Source organism: Erithacus rubecula, assembly GCF_903797595.1.
Source record: "Erithacus rubecula genome assembly, chromosome: 3".
Classification (NCBI taxonomy): domain Eukaryota; kingdom Metazoa; phylum Chordata; class Aves; order Passeriformes; family Muscicapidae; genus Erithacus; species Erithacus rubecula.
The window spans coordinates 40877101-40895687 of NC_136689.1; the positions used below are offsets into that span (position 1 = coordinate 40877101).

At 35.8% G+C, this 18587-nt stretch overlaps 1 protein-coding gene across 1 annotated transcript in view; it reads left to right on the forward strand.

Moving 5' to 3' along the window:
* Nucleotides 1-18587, forward strand: part of ANO10 (anoctamin 10) — a 120864-nt gene that overhangs the window by 19357 nt on the left and 82920 nt on the right. The window contains 1 exon segment of the mRNA XM_079301226.1: nt 1547-1675. Coding sequence (XP_079157352.1) covers nt 1547-1675 — 129 coding nt within the window.

Here is an 18587-nt window from a genome sequence, read left to right on the forward strand (position 1 = left end):
TGAAGTCTATCTAAACAATTTCATGGTAATAGTACTGGGTTAAGCATTTTCTGTCCTCAGTTGTTTGTCCATGCAGTCATGCTGCCACCAGCTATTTGGGGCCTGTTGAGCATGCTGCATCAGTGAATTGATCCTGACCAGAGTTTTCTAGAGTGACTAAGTTGCACCCAGAAACTTCAGCATTCCATAATAGCAGTGCTTGACAAAGGTGTGTGATAAGTTTGGGGGACCTTTCTAGGAGATGATCCATATTCTAGTTTTATTTAACAGGTTTTCTAATGTTATGTAAGGGAGATAAAGGGTACAATGAGCCTAATAGATTATTCGATTTGGAGGGGTTGTAAATGTTATCAAATTAAGCAAGTGAGACATGAGAAATGAAATCCTGAAACCTCAAGTAAAACATACAGTAAAAACATGCAAACCAAGGATTCTGAGCAATGTTCATTAGACACATAAATAGATATTGGTGAAGTGGACTTAGAGGTGAGGTCTTTTAATAATATGTCATAAAAATGTTGCATTTTAACATGGGATGTACTTTCTAAGTCCAGACCAATGCTTCCAACATCTTAATGGCATAGCTGCATTGACCCATTGTGTAGCCACCAGAATAATCAGACTGTGGTCATAAGTCACAAGTATAGCTGCAGGTGTATTAATACATTTGTTTTTGCTAGATAGTTTGTTCAATCAAGGGAGTAGACTGAAAAATGATAACATTACGACAGTAAAGTAATTTTATTTTATGGTGTCATTTTTACATTAATAGCAGAAATGAATTTTCTTTATTGAATTAAAAATAACTAAATGTTCAAGTCACCCATTTCATATGGGAAATAAGAGTATTTGCTGAAAGATTTCTGTTAAAGGAATACTGGAATTATTTTATCAGGTGAGCTGAGTCACTAGCTTCTTGTCAAGGAGAAAGTTATTTCTGCTAGTTCATTGTGACAGTCATTACAATTCTGTATTAGTCTTTCTCATTCCAGACAGGACCTTGGAATAAGTAACCATTATACTGCAAATGTAATTGTTAAGCTGTATTAATAGTTTCAGACATTTTGTGGGAGCTCTGTAGGCAAGAGCTTCTTAAACTTGTTCTATTGCATGTGCTTAAATATAAATCTTTCAACAAATCTCAGGTGGTTGGGATTTTAAAAAGGCATTCTGAACCATTCTTACCTTTTTATCTTAGAATTTAGACAGAGCCTCCAAAACCAGTGTTAGGACTACTAGTTCCTCTTGGAATTTTGCAGTTGTTCCTTTATCCTGAAATAAAATTGTTTAAGAGTACAACTGTAGAGGAGTGCTTACTCTTGCATGTGTTCAAGTTGCAACCTTGTTGTGGTATTGTCAAGTTGTGAGATCTGGATTGCTTGCCAAACAAGTCCTATGCCATGGAATTCAAAAGATGACAGAAAATAAGTTAAACTAATGGGTCTTCTGGGGCTTTAATGAAGAGAGAGGTCTCACAGAGCAATCTGGGGACAAGTAAGTTAGAGGTAATGGTCATAACTGTAAATATATTTGTGTTTTATTTCAGTTGGCCTTTGAAACTATGAGTGTAATATCAGTTGTTACTAATTGTATACTGATTGGAATGTCTCCAGAAGTGGATGCCCTTTTCCCAGACTCAAAAATGGAGCTTGTTCTGACTGTTGCATTGGTAGAGGTAAGTCTGCCTTCAAACAAGGCATGTTGTAGGAAATAACACAAACACCAGTGAAAATGATAGCTGGAGGCAGATTTTACCTCACATTTTATATTAGGAGCAAATTAAGATTTCTGTATCAAAGAAGTGTTTAAAAGTTTTTCTTTTTTATTTCTTTCTCTTCTGTGTTTTCATTTACTATGGATGCTGTTACCATACTTTCCCAAGCATTCTCAAGATGCCGTGCATTTGTTGCTTCATGTACTTCACATATTTAGTAGTGCTATTTCAAGAAGCCAAATAATCACATTTTTGTGAACTGTTTATTTCTCTGCTTGGGTTGTGACCCCAGGATATCTTAAAAAGACTTCCTACATAATCTTTATGGGCGTATTCTGTAGGGCTTATCTGAAACAGCTAAGAGTCATGTCTGCAAAATACTTGTGATTGTAAACAGCATTTGGGTTTAATCTTCTCCTAATTCCGTGTAGTAAGCACATCAGCATCATTCCTTTTCAGACATGGAGGGAAGACTGTGGGTATTTTACAGAACAGATATTGCAGGACTATGCCCTTATAAATCTTTCCTTCAGGGCTTTCTTGTATTACATTGCCTTCATTTTTACCATTATTCTATTTTAGCTTTTAGAAACTACATTACTTTTGTCAGGGCAAAAGGTCTGGATTGTGTACGTGTAGTTACAAAAGTGCATCACGTTACAGAGGTGCATCAGCAGCATATATTTCTTTTTTGTTTGTTTATGGGTATTAAGTGTTATGCAGTGAATTATGAGCTTGCTTTGAGTTTTATTTTCCAAGCCTTAAGCTTTGCTGAGCTAGCTGTAAATACCAATCATGACAACTGGTTTGCTGAAGTTTGTGTCTTCAGGCACCCTGATGCACTCTTCTCTTATGCATGTGTGGATATTTACATTAACCTCAGTGAGGTGCTTTAATATAAAAGTAATTTAGCAAATCAAATGTAATGATATAGCTCATTACTGGACAACATATCTAGAGAGGTGATATCATGAAAACTGGGTGAGTAAATGTAAGCAGTATGGATTTCTGACAACTTAGAGATGGGGCTGTTTTTGCCTTTGCTTGCTGTGTGTTGTCCTTTTCTCTGTTTAAATGTGAAGCTGGCTATTTGATCTCTAGGCAGCCCTCTGTTGCTTGGTAGACCAAAGGAGAATACCAGCATTTTTCTCTGAATTTAAATTCTGTTTATATATAACCCTTTAGGGAATAGGAATTTTAGCATAACAATTAGGTACCTTTTGGAACTCCTTAACATTGTATCTCAAATTATCTATAAGTGCTGGGGAAAGGGAGATTCAGAAAACAAAGGGAAGAAGGTTTGGGGGGAAAAGTTATGATGGGAGGAGAGGGGAAAAATGTGGTCTTATATAGAGAAGCAACTTTGGTGAAGACCACTGATCTGTAAATAACATAATACAAAAGGACTGTTGGAGGCCAATGCTGGTTGAGCCAGAGGAAACTAAAGGTAATTATTTGAAGAAAAGTCAAGTATTCTCTAATTATTCTCCTTCATTAAAAAACCCTAAACAACCAAACAATAAAACAGCAAGGCATAATGCACTAGTCAGAAAAGGTCTATTTAATAAAGTTTTAATGAAAAGTATCCAGTATGCTTGATGATTTTAAATATGCTAGTTTGATGTTTTTGTGGCTGTTTTTCTGTTATTACCAGCTATTTATTGTCTGAAAAAACTGAGAGCTACAAGGCCATGTGATTTTTTTCTTTTGTTTTTTTTTTTTTGGTTTTTTTTTGTTTTTTTTTTTTGGAATGTTGTTGGTTTGTTATAAACAGTTCCAAAACTACTGAATGTGAAATGTAAGACTTTTGCAGTCTCCATAAGGACACTCTATCAGTACATTTTAAACAGTATTTGACAAATTCACAGGTGTGGGGCTAGGGATTTTTTCTGGTTAGTTTTAGTTTTTTAATGAGGTGGAGAATAGCTCAGGTCATACAATATTGCAAAAAGTTTTGTAACACAAATTTTGAACTTTCTAGAGTCCAAAAGAGTTGTCCTAAGTGAAACAGATTTTATACAGAAATTTTATTAAAAAAACAGTATGAAAATGCACACAGCAAACATGACCTTTGTTTCTGTTGAAGATGATTGTGTTGACAGTTAAACATGTTCTTAGTTAAGAGTTTTTTAAATCAGAGGTTCTGTTGTACATATTTCAGGTTTAAACATTGATTACAAAAGGTTCAGAGTGGAGGATTACTGGATGCTGTGGGACTATGCACAGCAGCAGTGTAGATTTATGTCACCTTCAGGACATGGGGATGTGTTTGCTTTTGCTTCCTATGTATTTACTCCCATCTTTCTGTTACACTGGGACTTTCTTTTATCTGGTGGGTGATGAAACAGATCAGGGGATTGATGTGGGAGAAGCTGTCTGACCCAGTTCACTGGGGAGCAGGGCAGAAGCAGCAGTGTGTGGGAGACACGCAGTTGTGCTGTGGTAGGTTTGTGCTGGATTAAATTTTAGGACTTCTGCACCACTGAGCCTTTCTGCTTTAAGTATCACTTAATCTACAGAAAGATCTCTGAACTATGAAAGGACCACAAATCTCATGTATTGGCAGTATTCCCATGCACCTTTACTCTCTTTATTAATGATTAAACTCTGCATTTCAGTTGTAAGGAAATATTCAGGAAAAGAATATATTACATTAAATTTCTAGGACAAACCTGATGTATCTAAAGTACATCAGTCAAGGTAGAAAAAAATTCAAATGTGTCATGGTTCTGATAGAAAAGCATTTTAGATAACCTGATAGAGATTCAGAAAAATATGATACAGTTGAGTTATTTTATTTTCTGATCTTTGCTGCAGGTGAAGATGAACATTTTACTGTGTGTTTATGCTATTTTGACAGCATCTTGGCAGGCAATTTGGAAATGCTAAGAGAGAAATTTCTTTGAGTTGGCTATGTGTATTTTCACATGTTCTATTGATGGCACAACCTACTTAAATCTTAGCTGTCTTTAAGTATTTTAATCAGTTTTTAGTAACTGATATTTATATATCTGCTTGATGAAAAACTAAACAAAAAACACTGTTGCTGTCAAAGCCAAGCATAGGTATTAGCGATGTCCTCATTTTTCTTTTTCAAAAAATACTATGGCTTTACAATAATAATACTAATACTCTTCATATGAAAACAGTTTATATGGCACCACCCACTACTGAAGTAACAAAGAACTGTGTGTGATATTCTTGTAAGCATTCTGTACCCAGCCCCTACTGATTTATGCAAAATATTTTTTTTCCCGTTAACAGCTCTTAACTCTTGATTCTGTCCACATTTTGGGTGGGAGTATGTATTGTGTGAGTGAAGTAAGTGTTAATTACAGTACCACAGAACAAAATATTACTAATTTCAAAATAATGGCAAGCATTAAAATAAATATAATAATATTTTTCAAGTATTAAGCCAGTGATTTTTTTTTTTAACAGTTGACCTATTTTCATCAATTCAACATCTGCTTCCATGGCAACATGATTTGAACCAGGAGCAGAATGATAAGATTCCCCTCTTTTACTTATGGATGGATGCTAACTGAGTGCAACCAGTGCAGTTTTCAAACAAAAAGAAGTAGCTGAATGCCCCTTAAGCAGGGAACAATAAATCCTGATTAACATAATTTTAAAATAGTTGTATCACATTGTGTTTAGTTATTCAGACTTCACCATAGGCGCATAATTCTGGTGTTAATTCAGGTGCAAAGTAGGACATTCCAAGCACGCGTCTGTGCTTGTGTGAAACTGTTCCAAACCTCTTCTGACTGCCTACGCTGATCTGAACCACAAAAAAGGGAAATAACTCTGAGGAAACTTGGTGCATAGTTAGGGAAGTAGGTTAAAACAAGTGTAACCTTAATTCCACAGTGCTTTTTAATTTTTTTCTTGCAGAAATTGTTGACAAAGAGTTTTGTTCTTGATGACTGTTTCTTTTTAATGTGGACTCTGATAAATTTAAGGAATGCTAATACTAAATCAGTGTCAGGACTGCTCTAAGAGTTGAGTTCAAGAAATCAGCTCTATGTACAGCTCTTAAGCAGTGATTGTTGCTTATAACAGTACATCAGTAGTGGTGTTTTGAAGCAGTAGCTGTGAAGTACAGCTCCTCATAAATGTGTCCTAGCTGCCAAAAGCAACTCCTGCATCCACCCCTGAAGTGTAGTAAACTAATAGAAAACTTTATTGCAGAAGTGCACTTAGTCTGGATGTCCTATGTCACATTCGGGATTTGGGAATTAGCTTGGAAATACTAAACAGTAATGAAGGTCCTTCTAGAAAATGGTAATATAAAATCTGACATGAAATGTGATTTTTGGGAAGAATGTAATCAGCTCTGCTATAGATGAAAATGAGGACCTTTGCATAGAGACACAGCTGGTGTATTTGTAGTAAACATGGCTTAAACAGTTGGTCTATGTTGATTTGATTTCATAGTGTCCTCATAAGGACATAGATCTTCATCAACATCGTGGAGAAACTTGTATTGAAAAGTCAGTTCTTTAAGAAGTACTGAGTGAAATAAATGAAGTAATGCTTTCTTAAACTTCAGTTTTTCTGAGTGAGAAGGGGCTGATGATCCATTTATAAAAGGCTGGAAAGCAGGAATCATAGCGTGTCAATAAAGTTGATGGAAAATCAAAGTGATTGAGAGTTACCTGGTATAGTTTTTCTTTAGAATTCCATTTTAGTAAGCATAATTCATCAAAGGCTTCCTCGTATAGATTAGAAGCTCTTTGAGCTTCTGCTGCACAATCTTGATGTAATAGTCCCAAGACTCAGTCAGCTCAATAGTAAGCTTGAATAATAGTAAGTTGATTTTGAAATGGTGTGCCAGAGAAACTGGGTAAAACTACCAGTCAAACAGTTTGAATTCTTGTAGATATTTATCATCTAGTTCTAGGCATCATTGTACTGTGCATTCTCTACAAATATGTGAATCAGTAAACATTGCATCCTGAATGCAGTTGAAGATCTTTCGAATCCACTTTCTGAGCAAAAGCAATTTTAGGTGGTTTGTTATGTCAAAATTCAAGTATTACGCCTTTTTTTTGCCTTTAAAATTTCTTAAATGTTTTGCAATCTGTGTTCTCCGATAAAACTGGGTAATTTTGTTTTTTACAAAACAGTTCTAGCTGAATTATTTCCTGTCAGTAATGTGCATGATTCCATTCTGGCCATGTAGAAGTGAGGCATGGTCCTGCATGATATAGCGTGCTGCATGTATGGAGCAAATAGCTTCGTAGAACTCTAGAGGCTGGGATTTAGAAGATATGCTAAATATATATTTATGTAAGGGCCAACTTCAGTATTAAAGGAGCTGGGAAAAAATGCAGAAAAATAGGCTGTGTCAGCATACACACATGTGTAAACCTGTAGGGAATAAAACAGAGAGAGTACAGAGAGTGGAACTGATAAAGGCCTGGTCGAGCAGAAACGATGGGAGAGGCAGACACAGATAAATGCTCTCTGGGCACGAAGTGACCAAGAAACATGTGAAATTTTGTGATAAGGTTACCAGCTGACTGATGTCATGAAGAATGTGCAACTTATGGGAAATTGTAACCAAAAATAGAATCCTATGTTGGTGCCATACAAGTGAAACCCTATATAAAAACCTTGTATACTCAGTAGAATTGGCTTCTGATCCAAACTCAGATGTCCCGGTCTCTCCATTGTTGATATAAATCCTTTGATACTGATGAAGTTACAGAAATGCAAAGGTTGAAGCATAACAGCTGTGCATAAAGTGGTGTTTTTGCTGAATTATTTCTGTATTATTGCCAGATCCTAGCATAGGATATAGGAACTGCAGAGTTTCACATATGGAATTAAAGAGCAGTGTAGGTGGAAGGGATCCCTGGAGATTACTTGCCCAAACGTTCTGCTGGAAGCAGGACCCTGCATTAAGTTCTTAATGTCCTTATCAAGATAAGCTAAGACTTGGAGACTACCAGTGAGGGAAAGTCAACCACTTCTCTGGGCAGCCTGATCCACTGTTTAATTGTTCTTGTGGCGAATAATAAGGGTCTTCTCATGGGAAGAAAAAAAGTTGTCCAGTGCAACTTGGTAGCTCATGACTTGTTCTTCTGTTGTGCATCTTTGTGAAGAGGGTACCTCTGTCTTCTTGAAAACTATCTGTTAGGCACTGGAAGAATGTAATTAGATCTTACCCACTCCCCCAGACATTCTCTTATCTAAGTGTAACAAACAGATTCTTCAACTCTGTTCATATATGAGGATTTTCAACCCTGTACATGCCTCCTCCAAATTTTCCTTCTCTGCTTTCCATGCTGTCAATGCCACTTAAATGAACTTTTCATTTTTTGGTTTTTTTTTTTAATTCATGCTTATTCCCTTTTATCTTTCTGCTAATTGCAGTGTGTATTCCTTCTTTGTCTTCAGTGTATTTGCTCTTTAATCAGAGAAAATAATTTCCGGGAGTGTTAGGCAACTCTTTACTTTCTTAAGTGTTGAAATTTTTTGGACTTTGAGTCTTGATGTGTTTCTCTTTCCATGTGTTAATTCTTTTTTGTGGCAATGTATTTCTTCCATTCTGACATGCATGCATATATACTACATTTATAACCTGAGGCAATTTTCAGATATAACTGTAAGGTAGGGTACTTTGTGGTAAATATTTGATGTGTGGTTTTAACTTCTTCCTAATAGTTAAATGTGTATGAAAAATTATTTACTTATAATGAGCAGATTAATTAGGGTGTTAAATATAAATGTGCTTTTCAAAAATGTTTTGTGCTAAGGTTCAAACCTGACTGACAGCTTTATGGTTCATTTTTTGGCAAATACTTGGCAATTTAATTCATCAAGTATTTTATTTCAGTGAAACACATATCCTTGCCAGTCTGTGCTTGTGCATGGTGAAAATGGGAAAACATAGGAAAATGGAAAAATGCACTTTATGCAAATAGTGTAATTATTTGGTTCATTGTTGTATACATACATAAAATAATTCCTCAGTATTACTGATGCTGAATATTAAAAGTTAATATTCATACGAAGCACTAGTGATTTCAATTAGTATATTGTTCTGTTCTAGAATACCTCTACTTCAGCTGTGAACATTTACTTAATGTAATGATTATAAGAAATAATATCTAAAAGCCCTCCTTTAAAAATCTAATACGCATATTTTTATTTTTAATTCAATACAAAATAATTTGGTGTGCTTTTTATTCTCTGCTAGACAGGTAAGCCACTGCAGTTTGGTTTCTTCCTAGAATTGAAATTATGAGACATAAAAATGTGATATTTTAACTTCAGGCTGAAACCCTGGAAAAAATGTCCAATAGTTGCTGAATAACTGCGGTGTGAGACTTAATGGGAACTTCGAAAGCTGTAAAGACTTATATAAAGACTATGTCTAAAGACTTAACTGGTTAAAATCTACTGGTTCTTTATTTTACTGTTTGGCAACATTGTAAAAGTAAAAATGAACTTAAATATCAGTGCATTTTATATTCATATTACTTTGGAAATCATGGGTTTAGTTTTAATACAAAATGAAGAAGTATTTTAGATAAGTTATTCTTCTGAGTTACAGGAACAGATTGTTCTCAGGGGGTTTTTTTCTCACCTTTCAGATGTGGGGAAAGATTCATGGATTTGTTTGTATAAAGTTTTATAAATGTTAGCTGCTTCAAGAAGCCTCCTGGAACCATATCAACGAGGTTAAAGAAATTCCAGTTTTGCTGGTTGTACATTACTGCAGATTATATTTATTTGCAAAATCAAAATTTATCACAGATTTTTTTATTGCCATTTACTGGTTCTTTTGAGATATTCATTGTGATATAGGGTTGATATTTTGGTCACTTTGAATAATAAAGCTTAATGCCAAAAGTGTGTCAGAATGAAAACAAACACTAAAAAATTCAAAGATCTAAGTAAGTTGTTCTCTTCAGCTTTCTACTAGTATAGAAATGAAAAGGCATATTATCATCTATGCTTAAATAGTCCAGCAGATTGTTGAAAGTCTCATCCTAAAACAGCCTAAAATTTTCCCATTTTCCTGGTTTTGTTTGTTTCTTCTTATTTTCTGTTCTTTACTGAAACCCTTCAATGTTCAGGTTCTCAGTTTGATATGTTCAAAACTGAAAAATAATCATACAGATGAATGAATTGTGCTCTTCAAACTGTGTACAAACACTGAAATGTGTTAAATATATCAGCACATACAGTAATGTGTAAGACAGCAAGAAACCAAGGTACTGCATTAGGTTTTTCAAGCCTGATAGCTGGAATGTGTTGATGTATTTTACTGCTGTGTCTGCCCCAACTGGAGCATTTTGACAGTAATGTTCATTCCTTGCTAACACAATTCAGAATGTGATTTTTGTCTTTAAAGAAGACAGTGTGCAAAGGATGGCTGAGCTGGATTAGATCAGGGGTCTTTATAGACCAGGATCTTTTCTGCAGCAGAGGCCAAGAGAAGAGTAAATTACTACAGCCAACTATGTAGTCATGCTCTTTCAATATTAATTCCCAGAATCTGGTGATTTGCAGTGTAACCTGTCTAATAACTGAAAATTGTCTGGAAGATGAGAGCTGCCTGGGAAAGTGTGAAGTGCTTTTATACAGTGGTGTATCTACTTTTCCAAAAAAGTTTCAATTATACTTCAGTAAAATGCTACTTAAGCAACTAATGTTGATATACTCTTGTAATTACCATATGTATTGGTTCTGTCCTGGATTTTCATAGGTTTTTCTCTGTGCTTTTTTTTTTTTTTTTAATTGTCTTTTCTGTCTGAGAAGGAATTTTAATTCTTAAGTTGGATTCTGCCAAAGTGGTTGTGACATTAAAGTGAAGGTTTAGAGCACAGGAAGCTTTCTCAGTGTAAGAAAACCTTGAAGGTAGAAACAATGACAGCAAAAAAGGAATACTCTCCTCTCTGTGGAGGTAGAAACAGGGAGCCACAAAGGTGTCAGGTGCTAGTTAGCTAAATGATCTGAACTTTCCAGAAGGGTTGTGTTCCTTCAGTAGGAATCAGAAATGGATGTGTCTGAGATGGTGCCATTCCTCATGAATTGCAATTATCTGGTAGATACTGCTGTATTCTTATTAGGAAGGTTGGATGGGTGAGATACTTTAGGAATAGAGCACATTTCTTAACTATGCTAATAAATGCTTCAGAAGTGTCAGCCTGGAAGAACAGCAGGAGAAGACAGAGTAAGGAAATTTTTTCCTGTTTCTTCTGGGATTGTGCAAGGATGCCAGAATGACAAAGCTTTAAAAAGGGAGGATGAATAGAGAACAGATCTTTGTGGACAATTACAAGACATTTTAAAGAACTCTAGAAGAATCACACTTTCAGATCTCTTTAAAACCCACTTAGTTTAATATTTCTCACAAAGAAGTTTCCTTTAATGTGTAAATATTTACAGCTCAAGCCTGAATATGCTGAATACACTTCCTTGCTGGCAGTTGGAACTTGAATGTCCAGACAAAAGCCAAGTTAATACCTATTAATATTAATTGTTTACTTTCCACTTGATTAGGATTAGTAATTGTTTAATGACAAGACAGAGTATGAACATTCAAAGCCTCCTTGCTTCACAACCATTTCAAGACTGGCTTAGCATTTAATGAAGCTGAATTGTTTTGCTTTGTAAATAATGTATTAGTTTATTCTCTTAAATTATTTAAATAATTCTCTGAAAATGTGCTCCCCATAGCTGCCAGCACAAGTCTGAATAATGGCTTTTCCAAGGAATCTGTGAATAGGTAGAGCTATAGGGCTCTTCTTACTAGGAGTGTTCCTTTTTTAGAGACTGCAGTATTTTTCCTGTCTCCAGGAAAAGTTTTTTATTATTCCTTTGTCTAACGTGGTATGTTTTGGTTGGTGTGTTTGGTTTTTAAACTGTGTGCAGCATTGGACAATAAATGCACTTTGTTGTTTGTATCCTCTGATGATTAAGAGTGAAAATGAGTGGCTCTGAGCAGGTAGGGTAGAAAATGTGAGGTTTGCAGCTGCAGCTGGAAAAGAGTTGGAGAATAGGAAATCAGTAAAACTGACTATAGCAGGAAAAAGCCAGTCAAACATGCTGGAGCCAATGTATTGTAGGTTAAAACACCTCTTTACAGAAAGAGTCTTAATAATGTAGTATTGTTGCTCATGTTTCCTAGTTAGAAAATTGCAGAAGAATTTACCTTTTTTTACGGAAATTCTTTGCAATAACTTCTAAAATTCATGTTTGGAGTATTAAACCTTTGGATCAACATGGGTCTCATGATCTTGTTGACTTTTTTACATACCTGCTCAGTGTAATAAAAATAATTACTAGTCATTTATTACAAGCTTGCAACATGAGTTCTATAGTCTTTCATTTCAAAACGAGTGAAATTTGTTGCTATAGATTTTACCCTCCTGAGCCTTTTTTAAACAAAGCTCTGAAGCATCATGTTTCGTTTTTAAGTCTGGATTTATGAAAGTTTTTCTTTCTCCATTTGCTTTGTTTTGTTTTTTAAATGCCACCTGGCACGCTTAAATGAAAACTGATGTTGGAACTCAAATTGTGCAAGAAAATGCAGTAGTGGATTGAAAGGCTGCAGCAGAGAGGTTTTTAATACTCTTTCTGAAAACGTTTTATTAAATGCACACTGAAGATGGTCATGAGTCATGCTGGAAAGTAAATGTCAAAAGAACTGGGGCTTAATTACTTCATTTGTGCACTGAATTTTTATCTTACAGTGGAAGAAAGTGTCAATCCAAATTTTCACTCTTCTGATCTGAAGAAATTGGTGGAATGATAGGTAATTTTCAAAAGGATTTTTCATTTATTGTGCCTGTGTGCAAGCTGTGAGGTGTGTCCTTCTTTCTTCATGCCTCCAACAGTTCATTTGAAGTCAAGGGAGATTACTCATGCTTGCCTATAATCAGCTAAATCTCTACAATGAATTACCCAAAGAGATACAGATAGATGCTGCTGAGAATTCATAAACCATAATATGTTTGATCAAGGTTAGTTTTAGTCAGAGGATTTGTCATATGATGAAAATGTGTGTGTATGTGCCTGGTATATGGATTATAGATAAACCAATGTCAAATATTAGGCTATCTTTTATTAAACTTGCAATATAGTTTGTGATACTACAGTTAATCTGCATCTCAGCATATTATGTATTTTTTTCAGAAGTTCATAACCACTGAAAAATCTGAGAAAAACTTGGTTTAGAATCCAGTGAAATGGAAATAAGCAGTTTATTACAGGAAATGTTTAAATTTTTGCTCTTATAGCTTAGCAAATAACATTAATTCAAATACTTCTTTTGTTCTAGCTTCTGAAAGGCTTTGCTTAAGAAAAAAAGATGATATACCAAGAGTGATTTGTAACAGAAAAATTATTAATGCATCTTGAATTATAGTATGTTGAAAACACCTGCAAGTATCAAGCTACACTAATATTGGTTCCATTTGGCAGTCCTGCTTCACTTCCTGTGTAATTTTAGGAATTGCAGGACCAAGCAGGAGAAATGTGATGGGTGTTAGTGTGACATCTGTCCAGTGGTCTTGATGTCAGTTTAACAAAATAATTCTGTAGAAAGTACATTACATTATTTTTAGAAATGCATATATAGGCGTGATTTGAGGATGAACTCATTACATGTGAATAGGAAGTCCACAAAACAGATTATAGACTATTCCTGTCAGTGCTCCTGTTTCACTCCCTGTAATTAAAGTGGTCTATAATGACTTCTAAATTCTGACTGCAACCTGTCCTTTAAGAGTCAAGAGCACAGCTGGTAGTGAGAATGGGATGTAGCCATATTCCTCCCCAAGCAGACAACAGGTGGAAAACTGATACTGGTACCATTATGCTAATAGCTTCATGAACTGATCTTCTTTAAACTTGGAAGGTCCTGTCATAGCCAAATAAAACTGTCTCTGGCTATATCAGTAGGAATGAGTAGGTCTGCATCTTTAGGTTTTCTAGTTATTTTGGTGCTTATCTTGGCAGCTATGTGTAGCACAAAACATACCGGTAATTTCCTCAGTGGTAGTGAGACTTCAGTTCTTTGCCAACTGCATGGATATTGTGTTGGTGTGGCTGGAATTCCAAGTTCTGAATTTGTTGAGTATTGGTAGAGCCTTGTATAATTTTGTTGTTTTATTTTTGTGAGTCTCACAAGTTGATCTGACTTTCCAAGCAACCTCAGGTGCTGTGATGGTTACATTAAGACTTCAACTAGCCAGAGAAGTTAATAGTAATGCTGAAGAAGAAATATTAGGAATGTACCTCCTCATATGGATGCTCTGTTACAGTATTTTAATAATTTTATTCTGGTATAAATCTTTAAAATGAGGAATTCCAAATGTGCTAGGTTTTAAGCCTGTTTTTCATGTCCCCTCCCCTCCCTTCCTAACTGTTCCTGAAGGTGGGGTGATTAACAGTGCTGGCAACTTGCTCTTCCATCCCATCCTCCATGTAGATTAAACTCTGAAATCAATAGTATCTATAGTTACAGAGTTTAAATACAAAATAATTTCTGCCGCAAGGGATCAAAAGCTATGTGTTGTAAAATGTCTTCTGAAGCTGAAGTGTAGGAGTATATACAGCTGAATGATATGTTTCTCAAATTTTAGCTAAGGAAGCTAAATGTAAGATTTGTCTTTCTACCAGAAACTGAACAAAAAGGAGGAGGGAGTCCAGTTTCCTTTGCAGTGTTCACATTGCATTAATAATGGCCCCTCCATCTTCCTTTGCTCAGCTTCCGTGAGTGATAGGATATAGTCTTGGAAGCCATAAAAAGATAGAAAGAGACAGATACTTCTTTTTATCCCACAGACTAATTGTGGCTAATATGTAAAACAAACAAACAAACAAAAAACTGTACTGTAGATTCTTTTAAAAGTTTGGTGGAAGACTTAAAACTTTGTTGACACTGTTTCAGACAAAAGATGCCTCCTATCTTGTCCTTTTCTCTTAGTGCATTGCTTCAAGGCATTGCCCTTGTACGATTATACTGATGGATTCTGCTGTTACAAAAGTGTCTTTATGAATGTGTATGCATTGTATAACACGCAATAGTAGCTTCAATATTTTGGCAAAAAGTCAAGATTTAGAGATAAATTCATGTTAGATTCCTTAGTCTACTGCCATCTATGACTATAAACTGCACTTTTGCCATTGGTACCTTTCTAAGGTGCTTTCTGTTACAGAATTGAGCTACATTTGGAAAACCAAAGTATCAAAGCCATTCAGGGCCTGAGAGGGCTACCTAGTAATTTGGTGAGTAACTCAGAAAAAGCTTCACTTTGGCAGGACAGGGCTCAGGTGTACATCATCCTCCCTCTGCTCCTGTTTACCCCATTTTTCATCAGGAGAAGTCAAGGGTGGCTGTTTGAAGGTGGAGGAGCTGCAGAACCATGTAACAGCTCTGCTAGCCTGGCTGATTGGGCAATGAAGATTCAAAGACCCTGCCTTAAGTTCCGTTCATCTAACTTGTGTTCAGCTGTTCTGAACCAAGATCATGCAGTCTTGACCAGACCCATAGCATGTGAGATTGCTAGCATGAGGGCTTTGAACCTTGCAAAGTAACCTATTTATCAGCTTCCTCTTCTAATTCCTGAACTTTTAACTGAAGTGTCCCAATTACAAGTTAGGCCGGTTAATACTCATGGCGTAGAAAAATATTTAGTCACTGTTCCTTTAATGATCAGTTTCCAGCTGCTGTTTTCTGAATCACATGAACTTATGTCTTCAAACTTTTCCTCACAGGTGAGTAATTTCAATACTTAATTTTGTTCTCACCAGGGTTGTCTCTACTATTAAAATTATGATACATGAATCAAGCTACAAGTGCACAGATTTCTGTGTGTAAGAAAGGTTCAGGTACACCCTGTGTTGTATGTGATGCTCTTTTAACATGTGAAATATTTTCTTGTCTTTTCTGCAGTAGCTTTTTACTGAATATTTATTTTTTTCTGAATTAGTACTACACATCTTTTAATGTGTAGCTACATTGTCTTCTTCTTTGGGACTGTTACTTTAGTTTTTCAGTTCAGTAGGACTATCTTTGCGGTTTTTCAGGGTTGCTGGATTCTAATTGTGCTCATTAGAGCACTTGGATTTCTCCTTGCTTGATATCATATGAGTAGTTCTTAAGCAAATTTACTTCTTCAAACACTAAAATTGTCTGTGGAACTTGAACTGGAATCTGATTCATGGCAGATCTTTGTAGGCCCCCACAAGACATTCCAGCCTGATAGTTGCCAATGGTTACTATTGGAGGGCTTTTTCTTCCAGTCATTTGGGTGCTTTCTATTGAATTACTTGATTTAGAATGTTTTCAAAGTGATAAAACTACTATCAAACTTGTCAGAGTAGTTAAATTTACTTTTGTTGTTGCTTTTGAACCTGCATTTCGAATTTATGCATTTTTGCACTATAGTTTCATTTGTGATGGTTTTACAAGGAATTTCAGAAATATATAGTAATACTGAGTTTGTAGCTGTCAAATTGCAACAGAGCATGTGATTAATCCTCTGCCACTGTTCTCTGAATTATCACCATTTACTGTTATATCAGGGCACGTGCATGATAGGCAGGAATCATACAAGAAAGGCTTAAATGGGGGCCACAAAATTAATTTGTTGTTGTGTTGATAGAGTTTTGTTGGCACTTGCACTTCCAAAGAAGTCTTCCATTTGAATTCTACCTGGTGGGCTGCAGGTTTGTCACATGAGAAAAGATAAGGGTCTGTTCTGTGAACTGATGGTGCACCATGATTCCCTAAGCTCACCTCTGCTCAGAACAGAAAGGAGGTCTGGTGTGCTCTTAAGCAGGCAGTGTTTTGTGGAGGTGATTAGTGACCACTCTCAGCAGTGTCCTTCATTATCCCTGCAGTGAGGTTGCAAACACACCATGATACTGTCACTGAGCTCTCGAGTCATTAAAAACATAATGAAAGCTCTGATCTGGACAAACAGAGAATTCTGGTTCATTAGAACAGCTGAATATATGCCAATACAAAATTGTCACTTTGAACCCCTTTTCATGTAATAAAAATTTGTTGCATTGGTGTGTTAGAGGAGAAGTATGTGGATGGGAGGTTTTTGCTCATGCGTGCTAATATAAAATATAACTGTTTTATTTTTAAACTAGATAGCATGTTAGTCTTCTGTTATGAAATGTTAGAATGATATTTAGGAATTTTTGACAGTATTAAGTCTGCCAGCATGTGAAGCTGCATTGCTTCAAATAGAGTATCTGATGCACTGGCAATGTTTGGCCAGTTATAATGCAAATCACTGCCGCAAGCAGGTCAGTGTTGGTGGTGTTTTCTGTCACTGACTAGTATTTAGAACTAGAGAATAAATATACTTAGGGAAGGGAAAGGAAATGCAGTATCTTAGAATGAAAAGAATGCAAGCGTTCACTCATGATTTTGGTAATCAAAGGGCTTAATTAAGTGCTAGTGTGTGGTGGAGCTCATTATCTCTGCATTGGCATACTTCTTAAACAATCATAAAATCTGGAGAGTTCTGTGACTTTATGCTAAATTTGTTCTGTACCTTTGACAGTTCTTTTCTGTGTTGATAATTAAGTTTTTATCTCTGGATTCTGTAACAAAGCCACCACTCATGCTCAAGATAAAGTTTGTCATCTTCAATGAATAGCTTTCAAAAGAGGTTGTGGGCTATTAGTCGCTCACCTTCACTTAGGAGGTGTTATGAGAGTAAGATTTTTATCCCGTAGAGGGGGTGCACAGAAACTTGGAATATGGTGAGTCTCACAGTCCTTTTACCACTAGAGGGCTTATTTGTATAACCGTGGAGAGTGTGCTGGAGAAGGGTGTCTTCAGACAGCTTTTCTGATGCTTCATACGGTCCATGAAAAACAGATGGAAGAGTGACGTTCAGAGAATGGATATCAGACTACAAAGTCAAGAATATAACGAACTAGCTAGTTCTTTTAAAGTCAGAAAATGAAATAAGAGATGGTATCTCAGTCTACAAGTAAACATAGAGACTGATTAGAAGGAAGAATAGATTGGAGAAAGTAAATTCAAATATCCTGCCAAATTATGTGTTTTAACAGTTTTACTGTTCATTTGACTTCTGCTTAAAGAACTATGCTTTTTTGGACATCAGTTGCATTATCTTTGTTTCTACTTTTCTTTTGATTGTCATCACAGCTGAATGTTTCTTCATTTTAGCAGTCTACGCTAGCGTGCGCATTTCCTTGGGAATGTGCTTAGTACGGAATGTGCCTGATTCACAGTGCCAATGAGAATCCCAGTACAAGTGTCCTCTCTTTCCTTTTCATAAAGCATGAGTTGTAATGGCAGAATATAACATCTCCTTTGGCACTTTCCAAGAGTCTCTCTTTTGTTTTGAAACATTCCTTGGCAGTTGCTTGGCTTGTCAGTACAGAATCTGTGGAGACAGCTTTCCCAAAAACTGCCACTAGCTTTGGATTTTTGCCTGCATGTGCACTTAAATTAATTTTTGCAAAACTGGAATTCTTGGTCTGAGTCTCTTCTTTTGTTTAGATGCTGCAATTTCTATTTAATGATTCTTGAAATGTGCAGTTGTCATTCTGAGTTTTATGTCGGTCATTAGATAGTATGGAATCTCTAATAAAGAAAGTGTAGCTTCAGATTTTCTCAGTAATGCCTGGATAAACTGTGGGGTTTTTTGTTTTTTTTTAATATACATACAACTTGGCAACAGAAAAGTTGATTATGTATTGGAGCTCTTGGTGGTGCTGGAAGTAGTTATACAATGGAGAATTTAAGGAAAATTTGACAGGTTATCCCCGTTAAAAAATTAAGGCAAAATTTTTTATTTTGAAACACATACACAAAAAGGAGTAGTTGTCTAGTTTTTATGCCCATCTTGCTCAC